Raw genomic sequence first — 27348 nt, forward strand, 5'->3', positions numbered from 1 at the left:
TAGACTTGAAGATGTTCTTAGCGAAGGTCCTCACACCAAGCTTCATCAGATGGAAGAGGAGAAGTTCCTAGTCCAGGAAAAGGAGATGATGGGGGTCTCAGTGTGCCAGGGTTCTTGATTTTATATATTATATTATGGATAGTGGGATTTGATAGATCTGGAAGGAAGCAAATAACGAAGTTGTTCAGTAGCTCAAAGTATAACTTTAATTGGATAAGCAAGGCTTTTTTCATTTCAGTTCACATGTTTATAATCACTGGGAAGTAATGAAATTTATAGTACAAAGCTTGTTACTCCACATTTTTTCTTACCAGCCTTTTCAATGAAATGGATTATAACTTTGAAGATTGAATGCCATTTTCAGGATCCATTTAATGCCATACTTTCTATCCTTTCCCTTTAAAAAAAAATAGTGGAGCTTCATTCCCCAGCCTCCGATGACACAATTAAGGACTATACATGTAGCACTTATGAAGAATTCCAACAAATTGTGTTACAGGTAAGAGAGTTTTTGTTTTTTGTGTATGTGCTCTATATGGAGAATAAAAGATTAAAAAAGACGAGAATTTTTTAAAGTGTTACTAGTATCACAGAAGGAAATTGATAACAATACGGTACCTTGAACTCCAACTTAAGTCATTTGAATCAGAATCTCAGAGATATTAGCTCCTCACATGCTTCCTATGTCAACTGAGTTTTGTGAACAGCCACATTTTTTTATTGTAATTAGTAAAAGGATTACATGATATTTGCCAGATAGAAGGTGCATTAATTCACATACATTGATACCCTTTCACAACAGCCACATTTTTTAAGAACAGCAAATATGATTGATCCTTTATTATTATTTTTTTGCCAGTCCTGGGCTTGAGCTCAGGGTGTGAGCACTGTCCTTGGACTTTCTCAAGGCTAGAGCTCTACCACTTGAGCCTCAGCACCACTTCCGGCTTTTTTCTATGTATGTGGTACCGAGGAATCGAACCCGGGTCTTCATGCATGCTAGGCAAGCACTTTAACCACCAGGCCAAACTCCCGGCCCCATGATCGATCCTTTAATAGATTAGTATGGACATTAATGAGTGACATCCATTCAGTATGGGTCATTAAGCTCTAATGAGTAAAGTTTTGAATCTTTTTTTCCCCTCAAGGACTGAAATGCTTATGTTTCCTATCTCCATGGGAACTGTTCATTTTCACTAAGTTCAAAGGTCACAACCTATGAAAAGGTAGGGTACAAATGTAGATTCTATCACTCTCTGTATGTTTTCAGTGAGGTAGCATCAGGTCCTTGATTGCTTCCATTTTTGAAAGGGCTAATAATTATCTTTATTGCATTGAGTTGTTCTGAGAACAAAGTGAGTATTGTAGAATATCCTGTGCATTTTTAGGCATAAATTAGATGCTCAGAAATCATGAGATCAGGCCCCTTTCCTCAATAGTCCCAACTTGCCTGCTGGCATCAGGTCCATGAGGAGTGACAATGGGGTGTGAGAAATATATGGTGTGGACGAATCACTTCACATGCTTAGACAACTTAACGTTTCTAACTTCTTCAGTTTTTAATATCTTTTGTATACATATGAATACATTTTATTCATAGCATGCGTATTAAATATATCGCACCACTTTATTTTCTATAACCAGTGTTTCCAAAAGCTACCTTTTAAATGTGATTTATTTGATTGTTTCCATAGCCTCTTCTTTGTTTCTGTGTTCAAATTTTTTTCCTGTCTATTATCAGGAAATAATACTTGCATTAACTCCCTGTAGTTCTCTAAAAGGTGGTTTTATGTTCTTTTTTATTTGATAGGGGAAATTATCGCCACCCTTAAATATTTCCTACTTATTTCCTTTGTATGAATATGGACCTTTTAAAAACTGATACCAATGTTCCAACTCAGTGCCTCACATTGTCTTCAACTTGCTTGACTGGAAGTCTCTCACTTGACTCACGAGTCTAGCCCTGCTATTTTTTTGGTTATTTTGGAGATGGAATCTCGTGCACTTTTCTTCCTGGGCTGGCTTTCAACCACCATCCCCTAGGTCTCAGGGTCCTGAGTAGCTAGGATTATAAGATTAAGCTAGTGTACTTGCTAGCAGGCCCTCTGCCACTTGAGCCACATTTTCATTTTTGCTTACTGAAGGTATCATCTTCTGAGTGACTGGTTTTATACCAATGTGTCTGATTCTTCGTTTCACAATGGATATTGGTTTTCTTTATGGACCGTAAGCTCTGTGTGATGTCAAGCCAATTATTGGCTTCAATATTCCGTAAGGTATAAATTCTTATTTTTTCTCCATGTCTCATAGCAGATTATTTCCTTTATTTTACAACAAGCTTAGACCTCTCTAAAAGATAGGCATTTATATATCTTATTCATCATTTTAGATTTTCTCTTCCAGGAGACATTTGTCTGGGCATCACATGCATACTACAGCAAGGAAATTATATCATTATCCATAGGTATTAGTAGGTGGCTAGCTAGGCACTGCTGGCTCACTCCTACAATCCTAGCTACTCAGAAAGCTGAGGTTTGAGGATCACAGTTCAAAGCCAGTTTGGGCAGGAAAGTCCCCATGAGACTTTACTCTCCAATTAACTACCAAAAAATCAGAAATCGTGTGTGGCTCGAGTGGTAAAGTGCTAGCCCTGAATTCAATTCCCATGATTGAGAAAAAGAAAAAAAAAAAGAAATAAGTTACTAACTACAAATGAAACGTCCCTGTAAGTATTCTCATTATTTTTTTAAAATGAAGAATGTGTAAATTGAAACTGCCTAAATATGGAAACAAGTCTTCATAACTTGTATTCAAAAGTTTCATGTTCATTGCAGTTAGACCGAAATGTGTTGGTCCAAGTGATACATTATTTGATGAACATCTCAGTCTTAAGGTTAAGTAGGTTCTGCATAGGAGGCAGAGTAATGGAATTTTAATTATGTGCCTACTTTATTGATAGGTAAGAAAGGAAACATTTTCAGTGGGCTATTATAATTAGTTATGCATTTAGAAATAACGCTATCATTTTTTATTACTGTTCCACTATTTAATTATGTTATTTTGGTCTTTTCAACAGTCTGTAGGTGGCTTCATGATTGTATTGGACACAAAAGGTATAATTGTTTTCGTGGCTCAAGATATCTGGAATATCCTCCGTTTCCAACCAGTAAGTTCTTCCAGCTTGTGGGCGAGTGGTTTATTGTTAAGGGGCTACAATTTCTTTTGGAGAATACATATAACTCAGTAGAGAAGACTGTCTCAATGTTAGGAAAAAATGTTCCTGTTTCATGGTTGTCACCATTGGCTTTGGTTTTAAATGTATGCAAACAAATTCTGGTTAGATGTGATGAAGCATATTTTTTTTTGTGGTTTGAAAGCTGCCCCACTCCCTAAAGACAATCCCCAGAGGAGAACAAATGTTTGTTTTTACTTGCTGTTCTACTGTTTTTTGGGTTTTTTGTTGTTGTTGGTGGTGGTGGTTGGTTGGTTGGTTTGAGACAGGTGGTTATTTTGTATTTAGGCTTCCTTGGAACTCACCATACTCTTACCTCAGCCTCCCATGTGCTGAAATGTAAGAATATGCAACAATGCCTGGCAAGAATAGAGTTTTTGAACAGATTCTTCAGATGCAGTGTCAAGTCTGTAAGTGACTACTTCGAGGAGGTGGTCTTCACTGAGATGAACCTGTTTTGGACAGAATGGTTGCTGTTGTGTATCTCAGACTTCATAACATACTGAGCCAGCAATAAATGCCATAGTTTGTTCATGCTGTCTCGTAGCATGCATTCCACAGCTGATTTGGATTTTGTATCTTTACGTGGAAGAACAAGTTATAGAGGAATTTAGAAAAATAGTATAGGAATTATCGTATAGCTTTGCAATAGTATACATATTATACACATTTCTAGAGGTAAATACACAACAGTCACTCATTCCTGAACTTCTTCCTGGGCATTGTATACCTACCAGGAAAGTATTTTCTCGCTTCATAACACAAGTCACTTGGGACACTGGATTTCCTAATGATATTTTGTGTCTTCAGATATATTACTGAAGTATGAAACTACTACATGACTGTCTTGGTTCATTCAAGGTGATATAACAGAATGCCATCAACGAATTGACTTACAAACAAAAACTGAAAATTCTGTAGTTTGGAACTGTGGGAAGGCCATGCACAACTTCAGTGTGCTTGATATCTGCAGAAGACCCACTCTCTGCTTAATAGTTTTTCTGTGTTCTCCTTTGGTGGAAGAGACAAGGAATTTCAAGTTCCTTTACAAAGATACTAAAAACATTAATGACGGCAATCTTTTCCTAACTTAGACATTCCCTGAAAGACTCCACCATCACTTTGAAAGTCAGGTTCTGCTCTAGGAATTTGAGGAAGCAGTCTGTCTATAGCAATGCCTTTTTATCCCATCTGTGTACGTGTATGAATACATACAGCACCAAATAAATCCATCACCAATACATTCATCTTTTCCCAAAAAAGGCTTTGTTTTGGGGGACTGTGTTTGCTATACCTGCGTTGTCATGTTCGCTGTATATTCCTCACTGCAAAGAACATGCCAAGAATGTAAACCATAAACCAGATACCTAGCATACTTAATTTTGTGTGTGAAAATTAGAAAAAAATGGTTAGATATAGTTACATTGGGAGTGGTTTTAAAGATTATTACACTAGTTAGCCTATAACGAGCTGGCATGTTCCATAACCATCTTGGAAACTCATTTGTATATCGTTCATGCCCTTTTTAGTTTTTCAACATTTCTATTACCATTGACCAATGAACATATAAGAGGGATTCGTTTTCATATGTCTATATTTGCATACAATATACTGTGATCAGACTCACTTCTCCACTCTTCTACATATTACTTCCATTTGAAAGTAATTTCAACAATTTCAGTTTCCATATGGGCACATAAAGTATTTTAACCATACTCATACCCTTTTCTTACTACTTAAAGTTCAGTATTTTTAATAGTGATAGTATTAGATATAATACGATTGTGATTTCTTTCTCTTTCTTCAAAGTTTCATTTTCAAGAGGTTCTCTAACCTTTCTCCCTTTGAGATCTCTTTCTTTCACATACAAACACAAACACACACACACACACACACATACACACATACAAGCACACATATGCACATAGTCTTTGTCATTGTAACTTAAATATATTTTGAACCATTGATTTTAAACTGTATAATTGATTGAGACTGAAAAATAAAGGCATTACATCTATAATGAGCATTAATTATAAATGAAATTATATTGTTTTATAAAGTAAGGTTGGAAAGAAGTATACCTGAGGCCCCATTTCACGCTTCTCATTAAATTTAACTGCTCTTAATTTTTAAAAATAGACATCCTATTCCAGGCTTTAATTAAAATCTTCATTTTAATAATTCATTCCTCTTATATTGTTATAAGGACTAAGCCATCTCTAGAGGATCTGCCTGGTTCTGAATCCACAGTTTCATTAAGTGTCAAAGTGCCTCTGTCTTTAGGGCACCTCTAAACTGGTAGTATGGTGAGAAATTAGCATTTAGAATCAATCTATAGATTAAATTGAGCTTTGTTATTTGTCAACTACATGAATTTTAGTCCCTTTTGTGTAGGTGTGAAAGAATATTAGGAAATGGTTGGAGGTAGGCTACTATAAATAGTATAGGTATGGGCAGTTTTCTAAAGCATGTTTAATGTGAATATCTCTGGCAGAAAAGAAGATGATTCTTGGCAAGAAGCATCTTAGGAAATATAATGCAGTAGGGGGGGCATTTTTATACTTTTTGTTTTTCTTTTTTGGCATGGTTAGTATCATACCAGTATCGGTGTGACTACTAGGTACTAAACTTGGCTTTTGAGAAACTTCCTTAGTCTTTGTGGTGCAAGTCTTGGAACTTGAACTCAGGGTAGTCTTCTGTCTACCACTTGAGCCACATCTCCATTTCTGGCTTTTTGGTAGTTTATTGGCAATAAGAGTGTCATAAACTTTCCTGTGTGGGCTGTCTTCAAACTACCAACCTCAGATCTCGGCCTCCTCAGTAGCTAGGATTACAGGCCTAAGCCACCAATGCCTGGCTTTTATTTATTTATTTATTGCTAGTAATTATCCTCACTTTATTAAGCTATAAGTATCTTGAAGTTTGACATGAGATTGATTGGATTTTCCTGCTCTGCCTCTTTTCTAGCTAAGGACCTAGTCACATCAAAATTATGTCCACTTAAAACAGTGGTGGATAGTTAGAAGGCTTACTGACATTGTTTTAAGCCATGTAGGAATTATAAGCCACTTAGTCAGTGCCTCTATCTCCATCCTTGTAAATGTAGATTATCAAAATATAACTCAGTTTGAATTCTTTTTTGTGTTAGTAAACTTATTTTTTCTTCTAATGAAATAAATTACATATAGGGTTTTGTGTCTCTTGCTATATTATTTTGTACTTAATATCATAATTTATACATATATTATGTATTCTATGTGTGGACTATATTTCATGGCAGGTTTATATTTTGTAATTTTTACAAGAACTCAGTGTTAAAAATTGTCATGGATTGCTTTATACATAATATCCCAAATGCAGGAAGTGGTTCAGGTACCTCTGGATTTGAGGTACCTATGATAATGTGATGGAAAGAACAGTACACATGGATTTGGATCAAGTTTTTGTGAAAATCTCATTTCTGTATTTCTGAATTTCCAACAATTAGACCAGATTTATTTTATTTTTCTCACAAATAAAGTAGACACAGTATTCCCTCTTATAGGGAATTTACTGATCTAGTACACGTGACTACATCTAAAATGATTTTAGACCCTGAGTGGCTTTGTAATTGCGTGTCCTGTACTAATCAGAGATACTCTGATTTTGTATCGAAGTATATTTTATGACGGACTAATAAAAATACACTTATTAAAAAGATTTAGTGAAAAGGAACTTAATTTCTTTTGGCAAGGCATAATTTATTATGAGACTTTCACTGTCAAAATGTATTGCCTATTAATTCTGTAAATGTTTGCCTGGTAAATTAAGATAATATTTATTTCCTGAATCAAACTAAACTTTTTGTTTATGAAGACAGGATACATCTGCTAATTTAAGCATTAGCCGATTCATAAGCTATTTCTACAAATGGACCATAGAGTTTTACATGTGAGGGATACCACAGTGAAACTCCCTTTAACAACAAACATACACAGAAAAAAAGAATGTAAAGTAGGTTGTAGGGAGAGAGAGGAGTATGAACACAGAGAGTAAGAGAGGGTGTGTATGATCAAAATATTTTTAGGTACATGTGTAAAAATAGCACAATGAGTACTGGGAGTTTGGCCTAGTGGTAGAGTGCTTGCCTCACATGCACAAAGACCCGGGTTCGATTCCTTTGTACCACATACATAGCAAAAAAGCCAGAAATGGTGCTGTGGCTCAAGTGGTAGAACTCTAGCCCCGAGAAAGCTCAAGGACAGTGCTAAGGCCCTGAACTCAAGGCCCAGGACTGGCAAAAAAAAATAACACAATGAAGCTAGTTGAGACTGGTTGAGACAAAGGGCAGTGATAGAAAGGGTGAGTCTAATCACAGTACATGATATGTATATGTGGACATCTCAAAATGAAACCCTACTCTATGAATAGTTAATTCTAATGAAAATCCAATAAAGAAATATTTCTAAATATTGACTGCACATTACCAATATTGTTACATTTAAAAAAACTCATTTGAAGGTGCAGTCCGTCACTCAAAGTTGTTATTCCGCTATGAAGAATTGTTGGCTTAGTACTCTGTTCCTATCACATTAAAAACTCATTACTTTTATCTGAGATTCAAATTGTTCATGTGTCACCAGATTTCAGCTACATGGTTCCGCATTATTTATTCACTCAAGTAACATTTACTGAGTGCTTTCCTGTGCTAACTTTTCCAAGTATTGATGATGATCATGGAGGGAATAAGACAAATGATTCGTTTGTTCTCACACAATCATATTCTAATGAGAAAATCGGTAATGAACAGATAAGAGAAAAGGAAGCCATAGCACATAAAGAAGTTGCTGTTACTTTGAGTACCTTTGAGTACACATTTTGAAGGAATGTTTCACAATGGAAGAGAAGCAAATTTAAAGATCCTGAAATGCAAATGTACTTGGTGCACTGGAATGTAACCGGTGTCATGTGCCTGAAGGGAAGTGTGCAATGAGGAGTGAGTGGAAGGAGATAAAGGCAATATTAATAAGAAAGCAGGGCCGGGAGTTTGGCCTAGTGGTAGAGTGCTTGCCTATCATGCACGAAGACCCAGGGTGATTCCTCGGTACCACATACATAGAAAAAAGCCGGAAGTGGTGCTGAGGCTCTAGCCTCAGCTCTAGCCTTGAGAAAGTTCAAGAACAGTGCTCAGACCCTGAGTTCAAGCTGAGTACTTGCAAAAAAAAGAAAAGAAACCAGAGCACTGGCTAGTCAAGGCCATTATGAGGACTTGACTTTTTCTCCACATGTGGTGACTAAGCAGTAGAAGCATTTGAGGACAGAAATGTAGTAGTATGGTAAGAGTTGATCTTTAACATGGGTTACCCCAACTTATCTGTAGAGAATAAACTGGTAAAAGGGGAATAGGAAAGAATACACACAGTGAGTCTAGGTTGACTGCAGTAACTCAACGTGGAGATGAGAGCTAAATGAGGTTCGAACATGTGAACTGCTTTTGCTCGTATTTTGGTGGTACAACCAATTTGGTGATGACTTTGAGAGAAGTTCCATGCCAGTGGCTCATGTCTATAATCCTAGTTATTGAGGAGGCTGAGATCTGTGGATCACGCTTTGAAGTAAACCTAGGCAAAAAGTGCATGGCACTCTTCCCTCCAATTAAGTCCCCCAAAAAGCTGAAGTTGGAGCTGTTGCTTAAGTGGTAGAAAAGTAGCCTTGAGCAAAAGAAGCTCAGAGACAGCTCTCAAGCCCTGAGTTCCAGTCCCAGAACTGGAAAATACAGGATGTTCCCATGACTACTAAAATACAGTAGCAAAGGCACAGAGAGCATAGAGTTAACCTGATTGTCCATGAACACCTAAGTATCTAAAGAAAATTATATATACATATGTAATGAAGTACTATCTAGCCAGAGAAATACTGTGATACCATCATTTGTGATGACTTGAGCAGACTTGCAGGACTATGGGAATTTTGGCAGTGCAGGGATTGGAGCTCAGGGTCTTTTGCTTATCAGTCAGGTGTTCTTCTTACTATACTTCCAACCCTAGTGGACATTGTAATTGAAAAAATCAAGTACAGAAATACAAGCAGTAAATAATATCACGAATGAAATCTAAAAAAGTAACTGTAGTAGACTTGAGAGGAGAATGGTGATTAAAGCCTGAGATCCATCTACAGGAATGATGTCAGACAGGAGGAAAAATTTCAGGTTTTATGTCACAGCTGGGTGAATAAAATAAACAATGCATTACATATCTCAAAATATCAGAGATGAATCTGAATATAATTGCCACAAAATAATAAATGTTAAGGTGATACACGTGCTAATTACTCTGAACTGGTCATAGTATATGTATACATGAATCACAACACCAGTTTGTATCCTGTGAACATCTAGCAATATTATGTCTACCAGAAAATCACTAATGCTAACAAAAGGAGGAAGAAGCAGTTAATTGCATTTAATGAAGAGATGTGACATATGATAAAGGCTGTGAATTCACTACTGGATTTGCTTATGTGAAGGTCATTGGTGATATTGATGGAGGCAGTGTCAGTAGAGTGGTTGAGATAAAAAATTGATTGCTTGTATTAGCATCAGTTAATTGCACAAAGTCATTTCATTTTAACATGTCTGTCTGTATAACATTTGTATGGAAATACCTAGTAGAAAAAGAAAGCATGATGATATAGGGCAAACAGAAGAATTTCTGGAACAATGTCTTTGAGTATAATAGATTTACATGGGACTTATTCACTGGAGTCTATTTCTAGGCCCAGAAACACGTAGATAGGATGGTAAATCTGGTAGAAAGAATGTGTTGACATTTCCTTTCCGTTTGCTTTTGCTGAAATAAATATGCCCAATTGCTCTAGAGTTGTGGTTTGGAGATACATTTCTCTCATTCACATTAAGTTGCTTCAGTGAAGGAATGGTATAGATGAAAATTAGACATAACCAGATTTAGAAGCTTGCCCAGGCCCATGGGACAGAGGGAAAAAATACATGGTAATGGTTCTAGTGACCATGGCGTATGAGAGGGAAGGAAGGGTTGTAATCCTTTCAAGGAAATGATGCAAGGAAAAAATGTGGAATAAATAGACTAGAAGCCTGTTGTCAAAGTGGTAGGTAGTGCTCACAGAAGTGGGTAGTTGACTTCTTGAGTTGTCAGCTGAGATAGGCCATAGGCTACGTCACTGGAGGTAAGGAGATGGGGGAAATGGACTATGGTAGCATATGTGGTAAAGTTTGTTCTCTCTCTACCTCTCTTTCTCCTTTACTTCTTTTTCTTCTTCATCTTCCTAGAGTGAAATTGTGGGAACAGAACTAATAAACTTTCTACCCGATGACCAAAAATGGTTTGTTGAAAAAAAGATCACCTTGGCACCCCCGTTCAGAAATCGAGGTAATGTTTTTTCTCAAATAGAAAGTTTTTATAATTTAAAAGACAAATGAAACTTTGTAGAGTGTTTTTAAAGAGAGGTAATACAGCCACTGTAACAGTTAATCACATATTTATTTTATGTCATAAAATATCACAAGTTGTATTTTTAGTATTAAGAAATCACTCCTGCAGTAAATTTTGTCTTTAATATGGAGCATCTGATCATTGCATTATTTGTATAAATTGTATTAGCAGTGATTACACAGCAGATGCTGTTTGGTGTGGCCCAGCTGTTGGTATACTCACATGTATAACACAGATAGCTCTGTGAGAGAGTTCAGTGGAATAAAGCGGTGCTCTGTAAAATTGAATCGAAGTAAGATGTTTGTCATTTGAGATAGTCCAACATACAATGATAGAAAACAAATGGTTGGTTTGTCTCTGTTCTCTTTCTAGTGGGAACAACTATAGAGTTTTGCTGTGATTTTAAGAGAGGAGATTCTAGTGAAATCGGGCCTCCTACCTATGAATATGTGAAATTCATTCTAAGTCTCAAAAATGCTATTGATGGTAAGAGATTCAGTTCACTTCCAGATAATGGTCATGAGTAATATAATCCCACACTGCTGCATGTATTCTTTTTGTATTTGCAAATTCTATCTGATATCTAATGATTACGCACCTGGTCATTAAAAAAAACGAATAGTAAAATCAGAGATAAGAATTACTTTGTGTTCCAGCTATACAGACATTTAAAAATGCATCTTTCCTGATTCATGGAAATCTTGAATGATTACATGCACATACACCTACACACTCTTCATGGAACCTATGTAAAAGAAAGGAGCTTCAGTTCTAGAGACTGATATGTACAACTAGAGGGTTAGTAACAGAAGTCTGAAACCCACATGAGCACAAACATGCTTATCCAAAATGGCTTCTTAATGTTTGGTAGGGAGCATGTAGAGAAGTGGGCTGATAGGGAAGATGGGGAAAATCCCATGACTCAGATACTGGAAAGTTGTCAGATGTGACACATACATGTCTTCTTTTTTTGCCAGTCCTGGGCCTTGAACTCAGGGCCTGAGCACTGTCCTTGGGCTTTCTCAAAGCTAGAGCTCTACCACTTAAGCCTCAGCACCACTTCCGGCTTTTTCTATGTATGTGGTACCAAGGAATCAAACCTGGGTCTTCATGCATGCTAGGCAAGCACTCTACCACTAGGCCACACTCCAGGCCCAATACTTGTCTTCTTGATTAGCTTCTCTAACTTCTAATTTGATTATCGTGTATATGTATCTCCTTTAGAACCCGTGTTCTTTGGGGCAAACCAATCTTTCCGAGTGACACATTCGCATTACCTGTGTGATGAACACTTTTATTTTGTGGGAACCGTTTGCATTCTCAAAAATGACATACTAAAAGTAAGTATGCTGTGCGTGTATGTCCTCCACGGTGGCAACACGGGCTCCATTTAGAGTGTGTCTTGTCCTCTCAACTACTGGACAACTCGACTAAAGCACTCAATGCATGCAGAAACTAGAATAAAGAAAGAGCAGCTTTGAGATATCTGGTGAATTGAGTTTTGAGTTAGTTTTTTTTGGAGGAAGACATTTAAGTATAAGAACTGTTTCCCAGTTGGTGGTGTAATTTATCACCTGTAAGTCCTATCTTTCAAAAAAGCAAATACTAATCTTCACAATTTATACAAGAAAAACCCCAAAAATTTAGCCATTAAGTTACATATGGTACCTACTAAGGAGAGACTGGGAGGCAGAAAACTGCTAAGCATTGGTGATGCATGACATGGGATGACACAAATAGCTCGTATGCTAATGGCTGGTTCAGGTTCAGGGAGTTTAAGTAGTGCGTTCTTTCTGATAATGTCTCCTTTGAGTGGAGACTCCTAATTGAAATAACGAAGGAAGAGACTCCAAGCAAAGAGATTATGACTACTGTAAGAGCTCTGAGGAGTTACTAGTTTGGTGAGTTCCAAGGAACAAAGTAGGTTATGCGGCTAGAACAAGGTGAAAGAAGGAAGAGATACAACTAAAGGACCAAGAGGGAGGCAGGGGAGAAATTATGTAGGACTTTGACATCTATAAGATACATTCTTTAAAAATGCAGCCTCCTTTCTGGTTGTGAACAAGAATGGAAACAAGATTGACAGATGATAGGGACATGGACTATGATCTCAGTCATATACATGGAAGCGCTAGGATTTGAAATGTGTTTTAGAAGTAGAACGTTTTTTGTAAGCCGGAAATGACTAGGAGAAGAGGGAGAAAGTCCCGCAACGGTAACATTAGATTTTTAGTCTGAGGAGCTCTGTGAATAGAGATTCCATTAATTGATTACAGACAAGACTGGAACATTGTGAATCAAGCATTGCTGTGTGTGCATGCGTATGTGTAAACAAGTTCTGTTTGAACCGTATTAATATTGGGATGATACTGAAATATTTAACTCATGCAATGATTTATGTTTCAAGAAAGGCCTCTGAATCCAGACACTTGAATTCAAATTCTTCCTCTACTACTTCTGTGACCTTGCCCAAGTCATATGCATTAAAGTCACTTCCTTTAACAGTCACTGTGAGGAGCGCCCAGTGACTGAACGCAGCCACAGTTACCGTGGGGATGGTGATTCCAATCATTATCATGGCTAGTTATCCTTAGGATGGAATGAGGGCAAAGATTTTTTTTTCATTTTCATTTCTGATTTAAAATAGAAACTTCATCACATTTCAGAAACTGTGAACAGAAACTTTATGTATATTTAGGTTTGGAATAGATCTAGATATACCATTTCTTCAAATTTAAGGCATTGAGAAGAGTGATATACAGAAAGATAATTGAAGGAAACTGCCTGATTTAATTTTGTCACGCATTCTTCCTTCTCGCAAAACTTCTGGGATTGAATTGTCTTAGGTGCCAGTATACTATAGACATTCCAATTTAGTGGTTATACACAATCGATATCTATTTCCTTTTCTGTGAAGGGGGGAGGTGGACTCTTACTTGGCCTCTCCCCTGTCCACTTCGTAACACATGGATATTTAGTGTGGTCTCTTCCACTTTTTCTCTGGCTTTGTAGGACACTTGTAACATTTTAGGGAAGTTTTGTGCCTTTTTCCCAGGGAAGAACACTGAACTCAGGATCAAACCTTGAAATTCTCTCTGGAATCTACTAGTTTGGGTGGGGCCAAATTGGTAAATCTCTATAGTCTTCAGTTTTCGCATCTGTAAGTGCACAGTCTTTTTCACATTGACATGCAAATTAGAGGCTAAGGGTACATCTCCACGGTAGTGGACTTGCTTTTCATGTACAAGGTCTTGGAATTGTACCCTAGCACTGCCAAGACAACAAAGGTGAACACAGCAACACCAAACAAACTAATATGCCATTTTTTTGCAGGAAATTTACAAAAAAGTGCGATTCACTAAAATTGAAATTAAAGAGGAATCCGATGAAGGATCATCAGAATACAAAATGTAAGAGATACTTGTGTGTGTGTGTGTGTGTGTGTGTGTGTGTGTGTGTGTGTGTGTACATATATGGCAGGTAAAATACATTCTTATAAATAACACTGAAACAAGAGAAAGAATATTGAAAGTCTGTATTCCATGAAAATTGTTATATATTCTTGTGTAATCCAAATAACAATGTACTAGTTTGAAGCCTCTCAATATAATTTAGATTTTCCCAATAGACTATGTAATATTCACTGGCTTTTACCTTTTTTTTTAAAGCACTAAATTTAATTGGCACAGACACTTATTTAATGACCTTCAAATTAAGATGCCACTTACTGACACAATACTGCTTACTTTTCTTTCCTGGAAACAAATATAATATTAAGAGAATTCAAGCCAATATAGTAAGTGGAAAACAACAGAGCATTTCAAACCTCCAGGAAAATGCCAGTGAATTCAGGAAAATGCCAGTGAACTTGCCAAACATCACTAATCCTCTTATATATTTATTTTATTTGCATATTAATTGCATTAAAGGTTTCATTATATCGCCATATGTGCATATAATGTGCTTGGACAAAATTCATCCACTCTATGTCTTTCTTGTCCCTCTTATCTCATTTGTTACACAATTTTCTTTATTTTTTTACCCATTTTAATTTTTCCACATTTTCAGTTTTTTTTAATTATCTAGGTAATGTATTAGAGGGGTTACAGTTACATTCGCCAGGTAGTAGGTGCATTACTTCTCACACATTGATACCCCTTCTCCTGTTTTGTTCCCATTTTCCTCCCTACCCCCTCCCCTCATCTTGCTTTCCCTCCTTTCCTACCCTATTTCAAATAAACAAATGTACAAACAATATACTAGGTAACGAAGTCAGATATAGTAATAATATGAGATTAACCAAAGAACAACAAATGAGAAGAGAAATAACATAGTACACTAGGAACAACAATCACACAAGATAAAGCTCTAGTTTCCATATCCTATAAATCCTTTCATTTAGTCTCATTCTATATGACCTTATATATCTAGGTTTTGAGCTATTGTAATCCCCTGCTAGGTGAGTCTTAGATGTGTACTAATTATTCCAAATGAAGGAAACCATTGAGCTTATGTGCCTTTGGGTCTGGCTTACTTCACTTAATATTATTTTTTCCAAGTCTTTCCATTTCCTTACAAATGGGGTGATGTCATTCTTTCTGACAGTGGCATAGAATTTCATTGTGTATAAATACCACATCTTGTTGATCCACTCATCAACTGAGGGGCACCTGGGTTGGTTCCATATCTTTGCTATGGTAAATAGTGTTTCAAGGAACATCGTTGTGCTAGTGGAATTAGTATGTCCTTGTTTCTGGACGATTGGGTAAATAAATGCCAAGTAGTGGAATTGCTGGGTCATAGGGGAGCTCTATGTTTAGTCTTTTGAGGAACTGCCATACTGCTTTCCATAGTGGTTGAATGAGTTTACACTCCCACCAACAGTGTAGTAGTGATCCCTCCTGGCCACATCCCCTCCAGCATCTGTTGTTATTAGTTTTCTTGATCCTGGCCATTCTAACTGGAGTGAGGTGGAATCTCAGAGTTGTTTTGATTTGCATGTGTTTTATGGCCAGAGATGTTAAGCATCTCTTCATGTGTCTATAGGCCATTCTTATTTCTTTGTCAGAGAACTGTCTCTTTAAGTCTTACTTCACTCCTCATCTCTCTCTCCTCCATATGTATATGTGTCTATGTGCACTCGTGTATGTACAATTTTATCTTGAAGAGTTTATGTTATGTCTCTTTTTCCGAAATATTTTGTATTTCCTATAACCAACATTATTGTTATATAAGCAAACAATGATTATCAAATCAGAAATTTTAGTATGTGTTGACTACTATGTTTAAACTTCTATCTGTTAGAACTTTCACTCTGACTTTAAAGCGTATATACCTAAACTATATTGGTATAGCTGTGCTTCATACGTAAAGAGTAAAATTCCTCTGTACCTGAGAACAAATTTTCATCTCGTTGTTTGAGGCCTTTTTTATCCCATTAGTTGGATTTCAACTCATGTTTGCTAGGGAGGTACTTGCTCTAATGCTGCCCCTTCTTTGCTAGTCTTTTTTAGACAGGCTCTAACGTCCTTCCCAGACATGGTCCTGTCTAGCAGTCTTATTTTAGACTTTCTGTTGTAGCTGACATGACAAGCAAGTGCTACCTTTCTAAGCTGCTTTCCATTGAGCTGAAATTTCAAGGACTTTTCTATTTGGGCTGGCCTAGAACCCTGGCCGTCCCAATATCAGTCTCCTACACAGCAAGGATGACAGGCCTGGTGCCCAGCAACTGAATGAGAAGGGGTCTCAAGTGCTGGCCTCAACCCATAATCCTCTCAGCATCCATGTAGCTAGGATTTCACGCTAAGAAATCATAAACTTCACATCTCCAAAAGGGACAGTTTTCACGTGGAACCACAGCATGTCTTCTGAAGTAACCTGGTATATTAACAAGGATTTGGTTATGCTCTATTTTTACTATGTAAAAGTAATATTCATGTTTCCTTTCATTAAAGTGTTATGTCAAGCAAATCATTTTGAGTAAACAATAATGAAACTTGATTCATAAAAGAGCTTCTAAACAGGAAAGCATAATTGTTAGTGGATCTAAAAATGAAATTAGTAAAATGTGAAAATAGCACAGCAAGCAGTGAATTACCAAGATCATACCTGAACTGCCAATTAGCATCCATCAAAGGCCCTAATCTCAGAGTGGGAGCTGCATCCCTGTGGAACATTTGGTCCCCTAGCTGGAAGGCATGGCCTTACAGGCTTCTTAATTGGCAGTAACATAGCAAACTTTCTTTACATCTTGCCACACAGATCTAGTGTCAGTACAGAGCCTTCTCTGCTTTATTAATTTCTCCTTGAATGGATTTTCCACAAATATGAGGAACTGTGTACCTTTGACATTCATCCTGTCTATGAACGTCCTCAGTGTTAGCAGGTGGGATTGACACTAGGGTCCAAACAAGTTCCAGTGACTCATCCACAAATATTGTATGAAAAAAAAGAAAGGGAAAGGCCAGAGAACACAAATATTGTAAAAATGCCTTATTTGCTTAATATTTCTATGCCACTCAAAAGAGACTAACTTCAGCAAGATTGTTTTAGCAATATTGTGATAAACTTGTGCATTTTTTCTTATTGGTGACCTACCATATTGTTAAAGAAATAGTTTTTCTGGACATCAAACCTTGGTACAATGGGTACATGAGAGAAAGAGAGAGAGAGAGAGAGAGAGAGAGAGAGAGAGAGAGAGAGAGAGAGAGAGAGAGAGAGAGAGAGAGCGATCAAGGACTTGTTAAAGAGTAATATTTTTGACTAGGAGTGTAGTCTAGTTGTAGAGAGCTTGCGTAGCATACCTGGCTTCAATTCCTGGATACCACATACACAGAAAAAGCCGAAAGTGATGCTGTGGCACAAGTGGTAGAGCACTACCTTGAGAAAGCTCAAGGACAGTGCCCAGACCCTGAGTTTAAGCCTTGGAACTGGCAAAAATAAAGTACTATTTTGAGCTGAGTGCCAGTGGCTTATGCATGTAATCTTAGGTATACAGGAGGCTGAAATCTGAGGATTATAGTTCAAAAGTAACTCAGACCAGAAAGATCCTCAAACTCTTATCTAAATTTAATCACACACACACACACACACACACACACACACACACACACACACACACACACACGGATAAAGCACTAGCCTTGAGCAAAATGCTAAGGGACAGTGCTGAGACATTGAGTTCAAATCCCACTACAAGCACAAAGAAGAAGAGTGATACTTGGAGCTTTTATGTAATGAAAGATACTCTTCATAGAAATAGAAAGGGGTTATTTTCATGTAACCATAGCTAGCAAATGTCTTTAGATCATTTTCTTTTTTTTTTGAAAGAGCCATGTCTGCTCCTGACTGAACGCTCATAATGGATATTGCTTTTCATTATATCCTGACCCTGAATCCATTATGTCTGCACACAACCTAGTTTAAAATTCATATGCTTACTTGTAACTTTTATATTCTAATTTTAAGTCAAATATTTGTCATATATACTTCCTTCCACAGAGACAGTTATTCACTAAAGATTTTAGAAAACATTGCTTTTCTTTATTTGATACTCAAGTTAAAGTTAAGGGAAAACATGGCTCCCTCACCTTGCAGTGTGCTTCTGGGTTTTGGGGAGAGAGGGTGTATTTTTTGGTATGTGCTTGTACAGGGCTTGTACTCAGGTTCAGAGTATTTTCCCTTAGCCTTTTTAAGACTGGTGCTTTGCCATTTCAGTCACAGCTCCATTTCTGACATTGTGGTGGCTAGTTGCAGGTACAAGCTTTCCTGACCAGGCTGGCCTCCAAGCGAGATCCTCAGATGTCAGCCTCCTGCGTGGTTAGGATTACAGGTGTAAGCCATCAATGCTTGGCTTACCTTCCAGTGTTTTATTGTCAAAGTCAGCATTATGTTCAAGAACACTGAATACATGCTTTGATGTAGTACTCTCAAAAGAACATTTCCTCTGGTGAAACATAATATATGTCCTGCTTGTTGAACACAGGATGCTAGGTGCACATTGCTCCTGAGTACTTGCCAAGTGGCTAGTGTGACTTGAAGAGCTTCATTTTTATTTTATTGTAATTAAGTTAAATTTTGATCCAGAAACAGGTGACTTGTGGTAGACTCATGAGACAATGCAGCCATACATTCACATTTTCTTTCTATTACCTACAAGCCAACCTGGAGGCATCAAATTACTTTTAAGGAATAGCTAGCAGATTGACTTCCATTTAAAATAACTGTGTCAAGCCAAGAAAACTTGAGGTGAAGGATGTGCATACATTGGATTAACTGTCAAGCTTATTTGTTTTTTTATTCACTCAACAATTATCCATAAGCACCTTCTAAGTATTCTACATTGTGATAAGTGCTTAAAATATAAGATATTCAAAGCATATTGACTACTTTTAAGAAATTTACTCTGTAGAGAAGGTGGACAAGAACATAAAAATATTCACATAAGTCCTGAAACATGTTCATACTTATATTCTCCTATTATGTGTCTTGCCTTCTTTTTACCCCTTTCTTTCCTCCTTTTGCCTCTTTTTATCAACTTCCACTTCATTGGTAAAAAGTAAGCTAGTATTTACCTCAAGTATGCCGTACGATGTTTTCACCTAGGGTATCAAAATTCTAATTTTGGTAGAAATGAATTGTTAATGAGCCAGAGAATGGAGGAGTTCTCTGATTACATAAAACAAAATTGAATTTGGCATGGATTTACTTTTGTAATTGCAATTGGTTTAAAAATTTGAGAGGAAACATTCACTCAAGTACCTTGGCTCTTTCTTAAATCTTACTTCGGACACCATTGTTAAAATGAGACATTGATAACTGTAGCAGACTTAATTCTGACTCAATGATTTATTTTGTTAATATTCATGCAGAAAATCCTTCTTGGCAGAAAATCATTAGCTCTAAGATTAATGTTGTCATGTACTCAGGAAATGAAAATATCTTTTTCACTTTAGCTTAATTTTCATTGTATGATACAAAATTGAAACTTAAATTGCTAGATAAGATATTCTTATCATCTTTTTATTTACTTCTAGGGGGATTGAAGCCAAAAGGCGTCGTAAAATGGATATGAAAGATGGAATAAAATATTGCAAAATGGAAGCTGCGAGTACAAGATCTAGTCTTAGCCTGAATGTATGTACATTAACTATAGACTAGAGGCTGGGATCTAGATTCCCTGTGTTTTATTTGTATTTAGTTATTTTAATTTATTTTGTTTTATTTTAGTTATTTTATTTATAATTAGTTATTTCATTTATGTATGTTGCCCACACAGGTTATAATTTTAGGTAGTGTCTTACATGAATCTGGCACATGAGCAGATTAGGGTTCCATAGCTGCCATTCAGTACTCTTGTCTTATTGTGAGAAAGTAATTTCCATATTTATAATGGTCCATGTAATGACTCTTAAAAAAAGAATAAAGAGGGCCAGGAGTGTAGCTGAGTGGTAGAGTGCTCGCCTAGCATGCACAAGGCCCTTGGTTCCATTCCTTGGTACCACATACACAGAAAAAGCCACAAGTGACGCTGTGGCTTCAGCAGCAAAGCACTAGCATTGAGCAAAAAGTGTCTGAGGTTGGCCGGGAGTTTGGCCTAGTGGTAGAGTGCTTGCCTAGCATGCATGAAGACCCGAGTTCGATTCCTCAGTACCATACACATAGAAAAAGCCAGAAGTGATGCTGAGGCTCAAGTGGTAGAGCTCTAGCCTTGAGAAAGTCCAAGGACAGTGCTCAGGCCCTGAGCTCAAGCCCAGGACTAGCAAAAAAAAAAGTGTCCAAGGACAGTGCCCAGGTCCTGAGTTCAAGTCCCACGACTGGCAAAAAAAAAGGAAAAAGAATTAAGCTAAGCTTTGTCCCAGACAACCATTTTGCATTTCATGATGAAAGCTGTTCCTCCTATACTAGCTTATGTGAGACCAAATTCTCCTTTCATGGTAAGTGCTTTGATTGTCCCCATTGTTTCACTAAGACATTTCACTGTCTTATTCCTTTTATTCATCTGTGACATGTTAGTAGATGAAATCCTTTGGGGATATACATTCATAGAGTTTAAACCATGGATCTCCATTCCTTCCTCTGAAGCTATTCTGAAAAATCAAATCAAACTTCAGAAGAGACATATAACAAGAATATAAAGGGCATCCCAGAAGGCAATAGTCACAAAGTGATGTGGTAGGCCTTGCCCTGCCACTCTGGTACTTGTAACAGCTAAAATGGTATAGTACCACAAGTGTAATAGTGCTATGGAGAGACATTTATGGTTGAGACCTCCAAAAATGAGGGTTTGATGTTGATACTGCCACTATTTGGGTGGCTTTGGAGAATCGATTTCAATTTGGAGAACCTTAGTTTCCCTATTTGTGAAATGGAGATGGTGCTAATTCAGCCATGCTATTTCACATAGGTGGATTTAAAAATTATGCATTAGAAGATAATGACTGCTACTACAAAAAAATAGAACAAGATGAGGAGGATCTGGAACACAGTAGGTGAGAATTGTAATATTAAATGTAAATGTAAGCAAAGACTTACAGGAGGGAAAAAGATCTCCATGAAGACATTTGAAGGAAAAACTGTGACAAAAAAGGAGAAAGCTCTTCAGGGCCTGCAGGTAAATTTGTGTCTAGTGTTCAGAAAACTAATAGGGAGATCAAAAGTGTTGGAGTTGCACAGAAAGCTAAGAAGAAATAGTGACAGAGCCAGAGATGTCATACAACTCAGGTTGTATAGGACCTTGGAAGCCTTTCCACAGATTTTGGTTTTTCACCTGAATGAATTGGGAAATTATTACTGAGTGTGGAACAGAAAAACGCATATGTCCTGACTTACTTATTCAGATATCCACTGCATTGAGAATGTAGTACAGGTAGGAAATGGTGACAGCTTAGACCAGAGTGGTGGTGGTATACTTGGTGAAAAGTACTGAGACTCGAACTGGGTTTTGATGACTTGTGCCTATAATCTTAGCTACCAGAGAGGCAGAGATCAAGATGATTATAGTTGGTAGGTAGCTCAGGCAAAGTGTTTATAAGATCCCATCCCAACCAGTAATTTGACAAACAGGTGTATGCCTGTCATCCTAGCTACTAAGAGAATCACAGTCCAGACCAACCTAGCAAAAAATTTGAGATAGACCCTATCTCAAAAATTACCATAATGTCTGCCTAGCAGTTGTAAAGTCTTGAGTTCAAGTGCCAGTACTACAGTGAAACAGTTGCCTCATTCTAGATAGATTTTGAAGGAAGAGTCCTTAACGTTTTTGATATTTGATAAAGGATATGGGGATAAAATAGGAGTCAGCAATGATTCTAAGGTACTTACTTGATCTTATAAGGTGATGTGGTATAATTACTCAAGTGAAGAAAATTAGCAGAAGCCTTCACAAACTTAGGTTTGTATGGGATGGATACTATGAAAGACTTAGTCTTGAAAATATTTAGGTTTGAGATGTTCATTGGACATCTAATTTGGTGTATAGTTTGAGTTTGAGAATTATCTGCATGGACAGTCTTAAAATTATGAGTCTGGAGCTGGGCGCGGTGGCTCACACCTATCATGCTAGCTACTCAGGAGGCTGAGATATGAGGGTCAAGGTTCAAAGCCAGCCCGGGCACTAAAGACTGTGAGACTGTTATTTCCAATTAACCACTAGAAAATGGGAAGTGGTGCTATGGCTCAAGAGCTCAGGAACAATGACCAGGCCCAGAGTTCAAGCCCCATGACACACACACAAAAAATAATTAGGAGTCTGGGTGAGGTTTGTTGTGCAGATAAGCAAAGGGATCATTGGCTGAGCCAAGGACAACCAAAGTTCTGTGATCATGAACTCAGGGCCTTGTGTTCTGATTTGGCGTTTTCCACTCAAGGCTGGTACTCAATCACTTGAATCACAGCTCCATTTCTTGCTTTGTGGTGGTTAGAGATAATAGTTTTATAGAATTTGCTGTCCAGGATGGATGGATTTGAATCTAGATTATATGGGTCTCAGCTTCCTAAGCAACTAGGATTACAGTAGTGAGCCACTAGTGCCTGGTATTAGCATAGATATCTTGAAGCTCCCCGCTGCCCACAGACATTCACTTCTAGCTCATGTGTCTCCATTTGAAGCTTGGTTTATGTGCAGCCATGCTTTTCAAATCCCTTGGTTTACAGTACATGCAGACAATTACCAAAATAAGAATGAGTCAAATACCTGTATCAAATAGAAAAAAATGAATCCCATAAACTTTCATTCCTATGTCCATGATTACATTTTAATTTGATCTTTTTTTCTCCTACTGTCCTCTGTTGACTTTATACCAAATTCTGCTATACAGCGGTATTGTTTTACATTCAAAATCACTTATGGCTTTTTGAATTTATAATGCTAGGGTGAATCATATAAGTGTAGAAAGCTGGAAATCATGATCAGCATCCAAGTACATAGATTGTTGAACATAATGAAGGCAACAAGGTTATTATTATGAAAAACAGATGGAAGAAAGTGGAGGGAGAGGTAGAGGAAGGAGAGAGAGGCTTACCTCCATTCTTTTGCTGGTTAATTGGGGGTAAATGTCTTCCAATTGGCTTTGAACCATTATCCTCAGATCTCAGCCTCCTGGATGGTTAGGACTACAGGCCTGAGCCATCAGAGCCCAACACAGTCTGGTGTTTTACCCACCATTGCAATGTTGGACAGTAGCATCTAGTCACAGCTCTCTGCCACCCAAATGATTGTGTGGATAAACAAATTACATCTACAGTGAACAGTACTATCAACTTGTACTATTTGGTAAGTTAGCTATCTTATGTAAATCTTTTACTTAGGATAGTTCACAATTCACAAGACTTTATTGGGTTGTAAACCCATTATAAATGGAGCATCTGTATATGATTTAAAGCATCAAATGGCTTCAATGGAAATAGCGAAAGAAAAAAGGGTTAGAAATAAAAACCCATTGGATTTGATATCAACAAAGACTATGGCTCATTCTGCTCCTCGCTTACCACATAACCTATTCACTAGTGGACCCTATTCACTTCTCTGATACTGTATTAACAGTAATTGTAACTAATGATACTTTCAATTACATGTGCTAAAATCATGGATTCATTGTTAAGCAGATCCAGGTTGGCTTTCCTTTGCTCTAAGCCTAGTTTGATGATGCAGAAACTATGGGAAAATAGCCTCATCATTCTCTACCAGTTTGCTTTGAACCAGATGGTTGGGCCTAATAATGGGAAAGCAATAACTGGACTGCCTTTATTGGGTAATTCCATGATATCATGTTTCCAATATCACTTAAAGTTACAATTTTGCTTTTTTTGCCAGTCCTGGGGCTTCAAATCAAGGGCCTAGGCTTTCTCCTTGAACTTTCTCAAGGTTAGAGCTCTACCACTTGAGCCACAGCACCACTTCCAGCCTTTTCTGTGTATGTGGTACAAGGGAATCAAACTCAGGGCTTTATGCATGCTACACAAGCACTCTACTACTAGGCCAAACTCCTAGCCCCTAGTTTTGCTTTTCCAAGATCTTTGATCTGTATACACTTGTGTTTTCGTTCTACATATATAATTGTGTTTGTCTTCTTAAGATTGACCATATGTATCGTGTAGCACCTTATATCTCCACTTGTCATCTACCAGCAATATTTTTCAGGAGTGGGTTTGATGACTTTATGTTAGGCTTTCAACTGATTGAAGCAAATGTTAGAGATTGTGATGTAAAATATGTCAAAGTTTATGGCCTATCTGTGCTTCATGCTAATTTCTCTCCAAAATGACATGCAGTATTTCCTGTTTTGGAAATTCACAGGATAACACTAACATTGAAAATGCTCAGCAAGATACATGGCAGGAGAACGCTCCTATTAATGTGAAAAGGTCAGACTCCAGTACTTCATTGCAAAATAAGGCTCCGTCACCAGGTGAGTACCTTCAGGCATTTGGCTGAGGACTATTAGAAGAAAAATATACATCTACATGTAGGTTACAATTTTTCAAATGACCATAACATTATTTTTATCATAGTATGAAATCACAGGAGTAAACATCAGCTGTCTCCATCTTCTATAAATTTTGAAGATGATGATTTGAGAATATTAAAAGTATCTAATCATAGATTCAAGTACTTGGCAGCACATTGTTTTCTTTCACTTAATGTCGTCTTCCAAAGATGGGTGGTAGAGCTCATTTTGGGTGGAAAGTTTACTCAGTGTGTTTATGAATGGAAATGTAAAAATGGAATTCCATCATATTAAAATGTATACCAAATCAAAAGTGAAATAATTAAAAATTAAAATCTAAAAACAAAAAAGATCATTCTTATTGTAGAATCTGCATATATAAAAGAGTACTTCTGCTTTGATCTTTTATCCTATTTTCACAAGATTTTGATTTTTTTTGGTAGTACCAGCCACTGAACTCAGGGACTAGCACTCCTAGGTAAATGCTCTACCACTTAAGCCACACCCTGTCATTTTTCAGAAGTAATCTTAGATTCGAGAAGTAATCTAAGACTGAGGTTATTTTTTTATCATATCCATTGAATGACACCAAATTTCTAAAAACCAAGTTGTTCAAATACTTGTACAATGAAATACATTAATTGTAAGCACCAGCATAGATTGTAAGGCAGACAGTAAGAAAATTAAATTGTTCCTCTTTTTGAGATTTCCATGTGAATGGATTGTTTCAACATGATGTTCTGAAGGATTCCCGTACCTGACACATGTCATCCTTAGCGTGGAATTCACCTATGCTTCCCTGTTGTATAATCTTGCACATGCCAATGGAACATTTGTGCTCTATTAGTCATGAAGTTCATTGTACCGTTTTTCTCAGGGTTATCGTTTTCACCGAGCCTTCCGTGGCAAACTGAAGTAGACCCAAGATTAAAGCAAGTGCCTATAGATATTGAGTTGCCGGTGGATCCTATATTTCTGTATCACTCAAGCAATGACGACGACGATGATGACGACGGGCCCCCACATCTTGAGAAATACGTAGACTTCGAGAGTTATGACAGCGAAAGCCCCGACGGCTCCCTCAGGGGTCCCCCTATATTGCGTGCTTTCTACTGTATAGAGGAAACCTCCAACACAGATGACTCCTCAGACTGGAGAGAGTCAAATGAGAACAGCACTTCATTTCGGAAGAATTTTCTGCATCCACCGAACCTGACATGCCTACTGAACGAGGAGACCAACCAGGAGGCCCCGGAGATGCCAGTGCTACGGCATGTTTACTCTTTCACTACTACGGATGATCAGGTACCTTTGGGTGATTCGTGTGACATACATTTATCTGGACCTCTAATATTGCAAAGCCAAAATTGTGTTCACACAGACAGGCTCTTTGTGTTTAAAATTGTCTAAATAGCCTGGATTTTCAGATGTTGGAAGTTCTTTTAGTAAGATCAATTGCCCTCTTCACGTGAAATACACAGGGACACTTCATATTTTACAGGAAATCTGGCTCACTAGGAAGCTGAAAAGGCATTTTGGGGGGAGATAATGCAAACTGTCTCAAGTGAAGAGAACTAACTGCCTACCTATACCCAGGTTCCCCTGCCTCTCCATCTTTGTCTCTCTCTGTCTCTGTCTCTCTGTCTCTGCCTGTCTCTGCCTACCCTGTCCTTTCCTCTCCTCTCCCTGTCTCTGTCCCTGTCCCTCTTCCTCTCCCTCTCTCTTCCCACCTTCTGTCTGTCCCTGTCTGTCTCTATGTTGTCTTCCCAGTGAAATCTGTATTAGGTTGGGACATACATTTCAGAGTCTTCGACTGATTCAGTTTCCAAATGTCATAACCAATGCATCCTCCAAAGTCAAATCATACCAGTTGGGTCAGCAACTCTGCAACTCCACCTCCCAAATATGTAAACATCATCTCAGACTTAGATAATCATCTTTTATATCTTAGAGGGTTTTTCAAAGCAAGATTGCCACTCAAGGGAATGAGATTATGGTCAGTTATGTAGAATTGTATGTGTGATCATGGTGAAGATGAGTCAATCAATTTCTATAAAAACAGTCTCATCTAATGGAAAACCTGAGCTTGAGTTTGGCTTAACCAGTGTGAGTTTCACATGGTCCTGAGTCTCAATTTCTCCATGTTGTCTTTAGCTTGCCTTCAAGTGATATGTGGATTACTATGAACTTCCTTTCCTTTGAACTTTTTTTAGAATAATTTTATTTTTTTATTGTAATTAATAAAAGGGTTACATGATATTTGCCAGGTAGAAGGTGCATTAATTCACATACATTGATACCCTTTCACATGTCTTGGTACCCATTACCCTCCCCCCCCACACCCCCCACCCGTCTTGGTTTTCCCCCCTTCCCTATCAAATTTCAAATAACCAAATACAAATAAATTCAATATATCAGATAACAAAGTGAGATACTGTAACAATATGAGATACCCAAGGGACAGCAAAAGAGATGGGAGATAACAGTACATTAAGGACAAAAATCATTCGTTATATGGCTTTTGTTTCAATATCCTGGAGGTCCTTTTGATTAGATTCATACTATATGGCCTTATATATCAAGATTTTGCTCTATTTCAGATCTCTGCTAGACCCAGCAATACCACTACTTGGCATTTACCCAACCCTCCAGAAACAAGGGCATACTAAATCCACTAGCACAACAATGTTCATTGCAGCATTATTCACCATAGCAAAGATAT

The 27348-nt window shown here is 37.5% G+C and overlaps 1 protein-coding gene across 1 annotated transcript; it reads left to right on the plus strand.

The window, feature by feature from the left end:
* Positions 1 to 409: 409 nt before the first annotated feature.
* Positions 410 to 26098, plus strand: Pasd1 (PAS domain containing repressor 1; the record flags this gene model as incomplete). The annotated part of the gene is made up of 10 exons (XM_090327189.1): positions 410 to 499; positions 3077 to 3166; positions 10518 to 10617; positions 11053 to 11166; positions 11905 to 12020; positions 14014 to 14090; positions 19716 to 19815; positions 24476 to 24587; positions 25504 to 25931; positions 26054 to 26098. Coding segments are annotated over 10 exons (1272 nt in total), but the record flags the coding sequence as incomplete, so codon positions are not given.
* Positions 26099 to 27348: the final 1250 nt, after the last annotated feature.

The sequence above is a fragment of the Megascapheus bottae genome, chromosome X, assembly GCF_031878675.1.
Source record: "Megascapheus bottae isolate mThoBot1 chromosome X, mThoBot2.hap1, whole genome shotgun sequence".
Classification (NCBI taxonomy): Eukaryota; Metazoa; Chordata; class Mammalia; order Rodentia; family Geomyidae; genus Megascapheus; species Megascapheus bottae.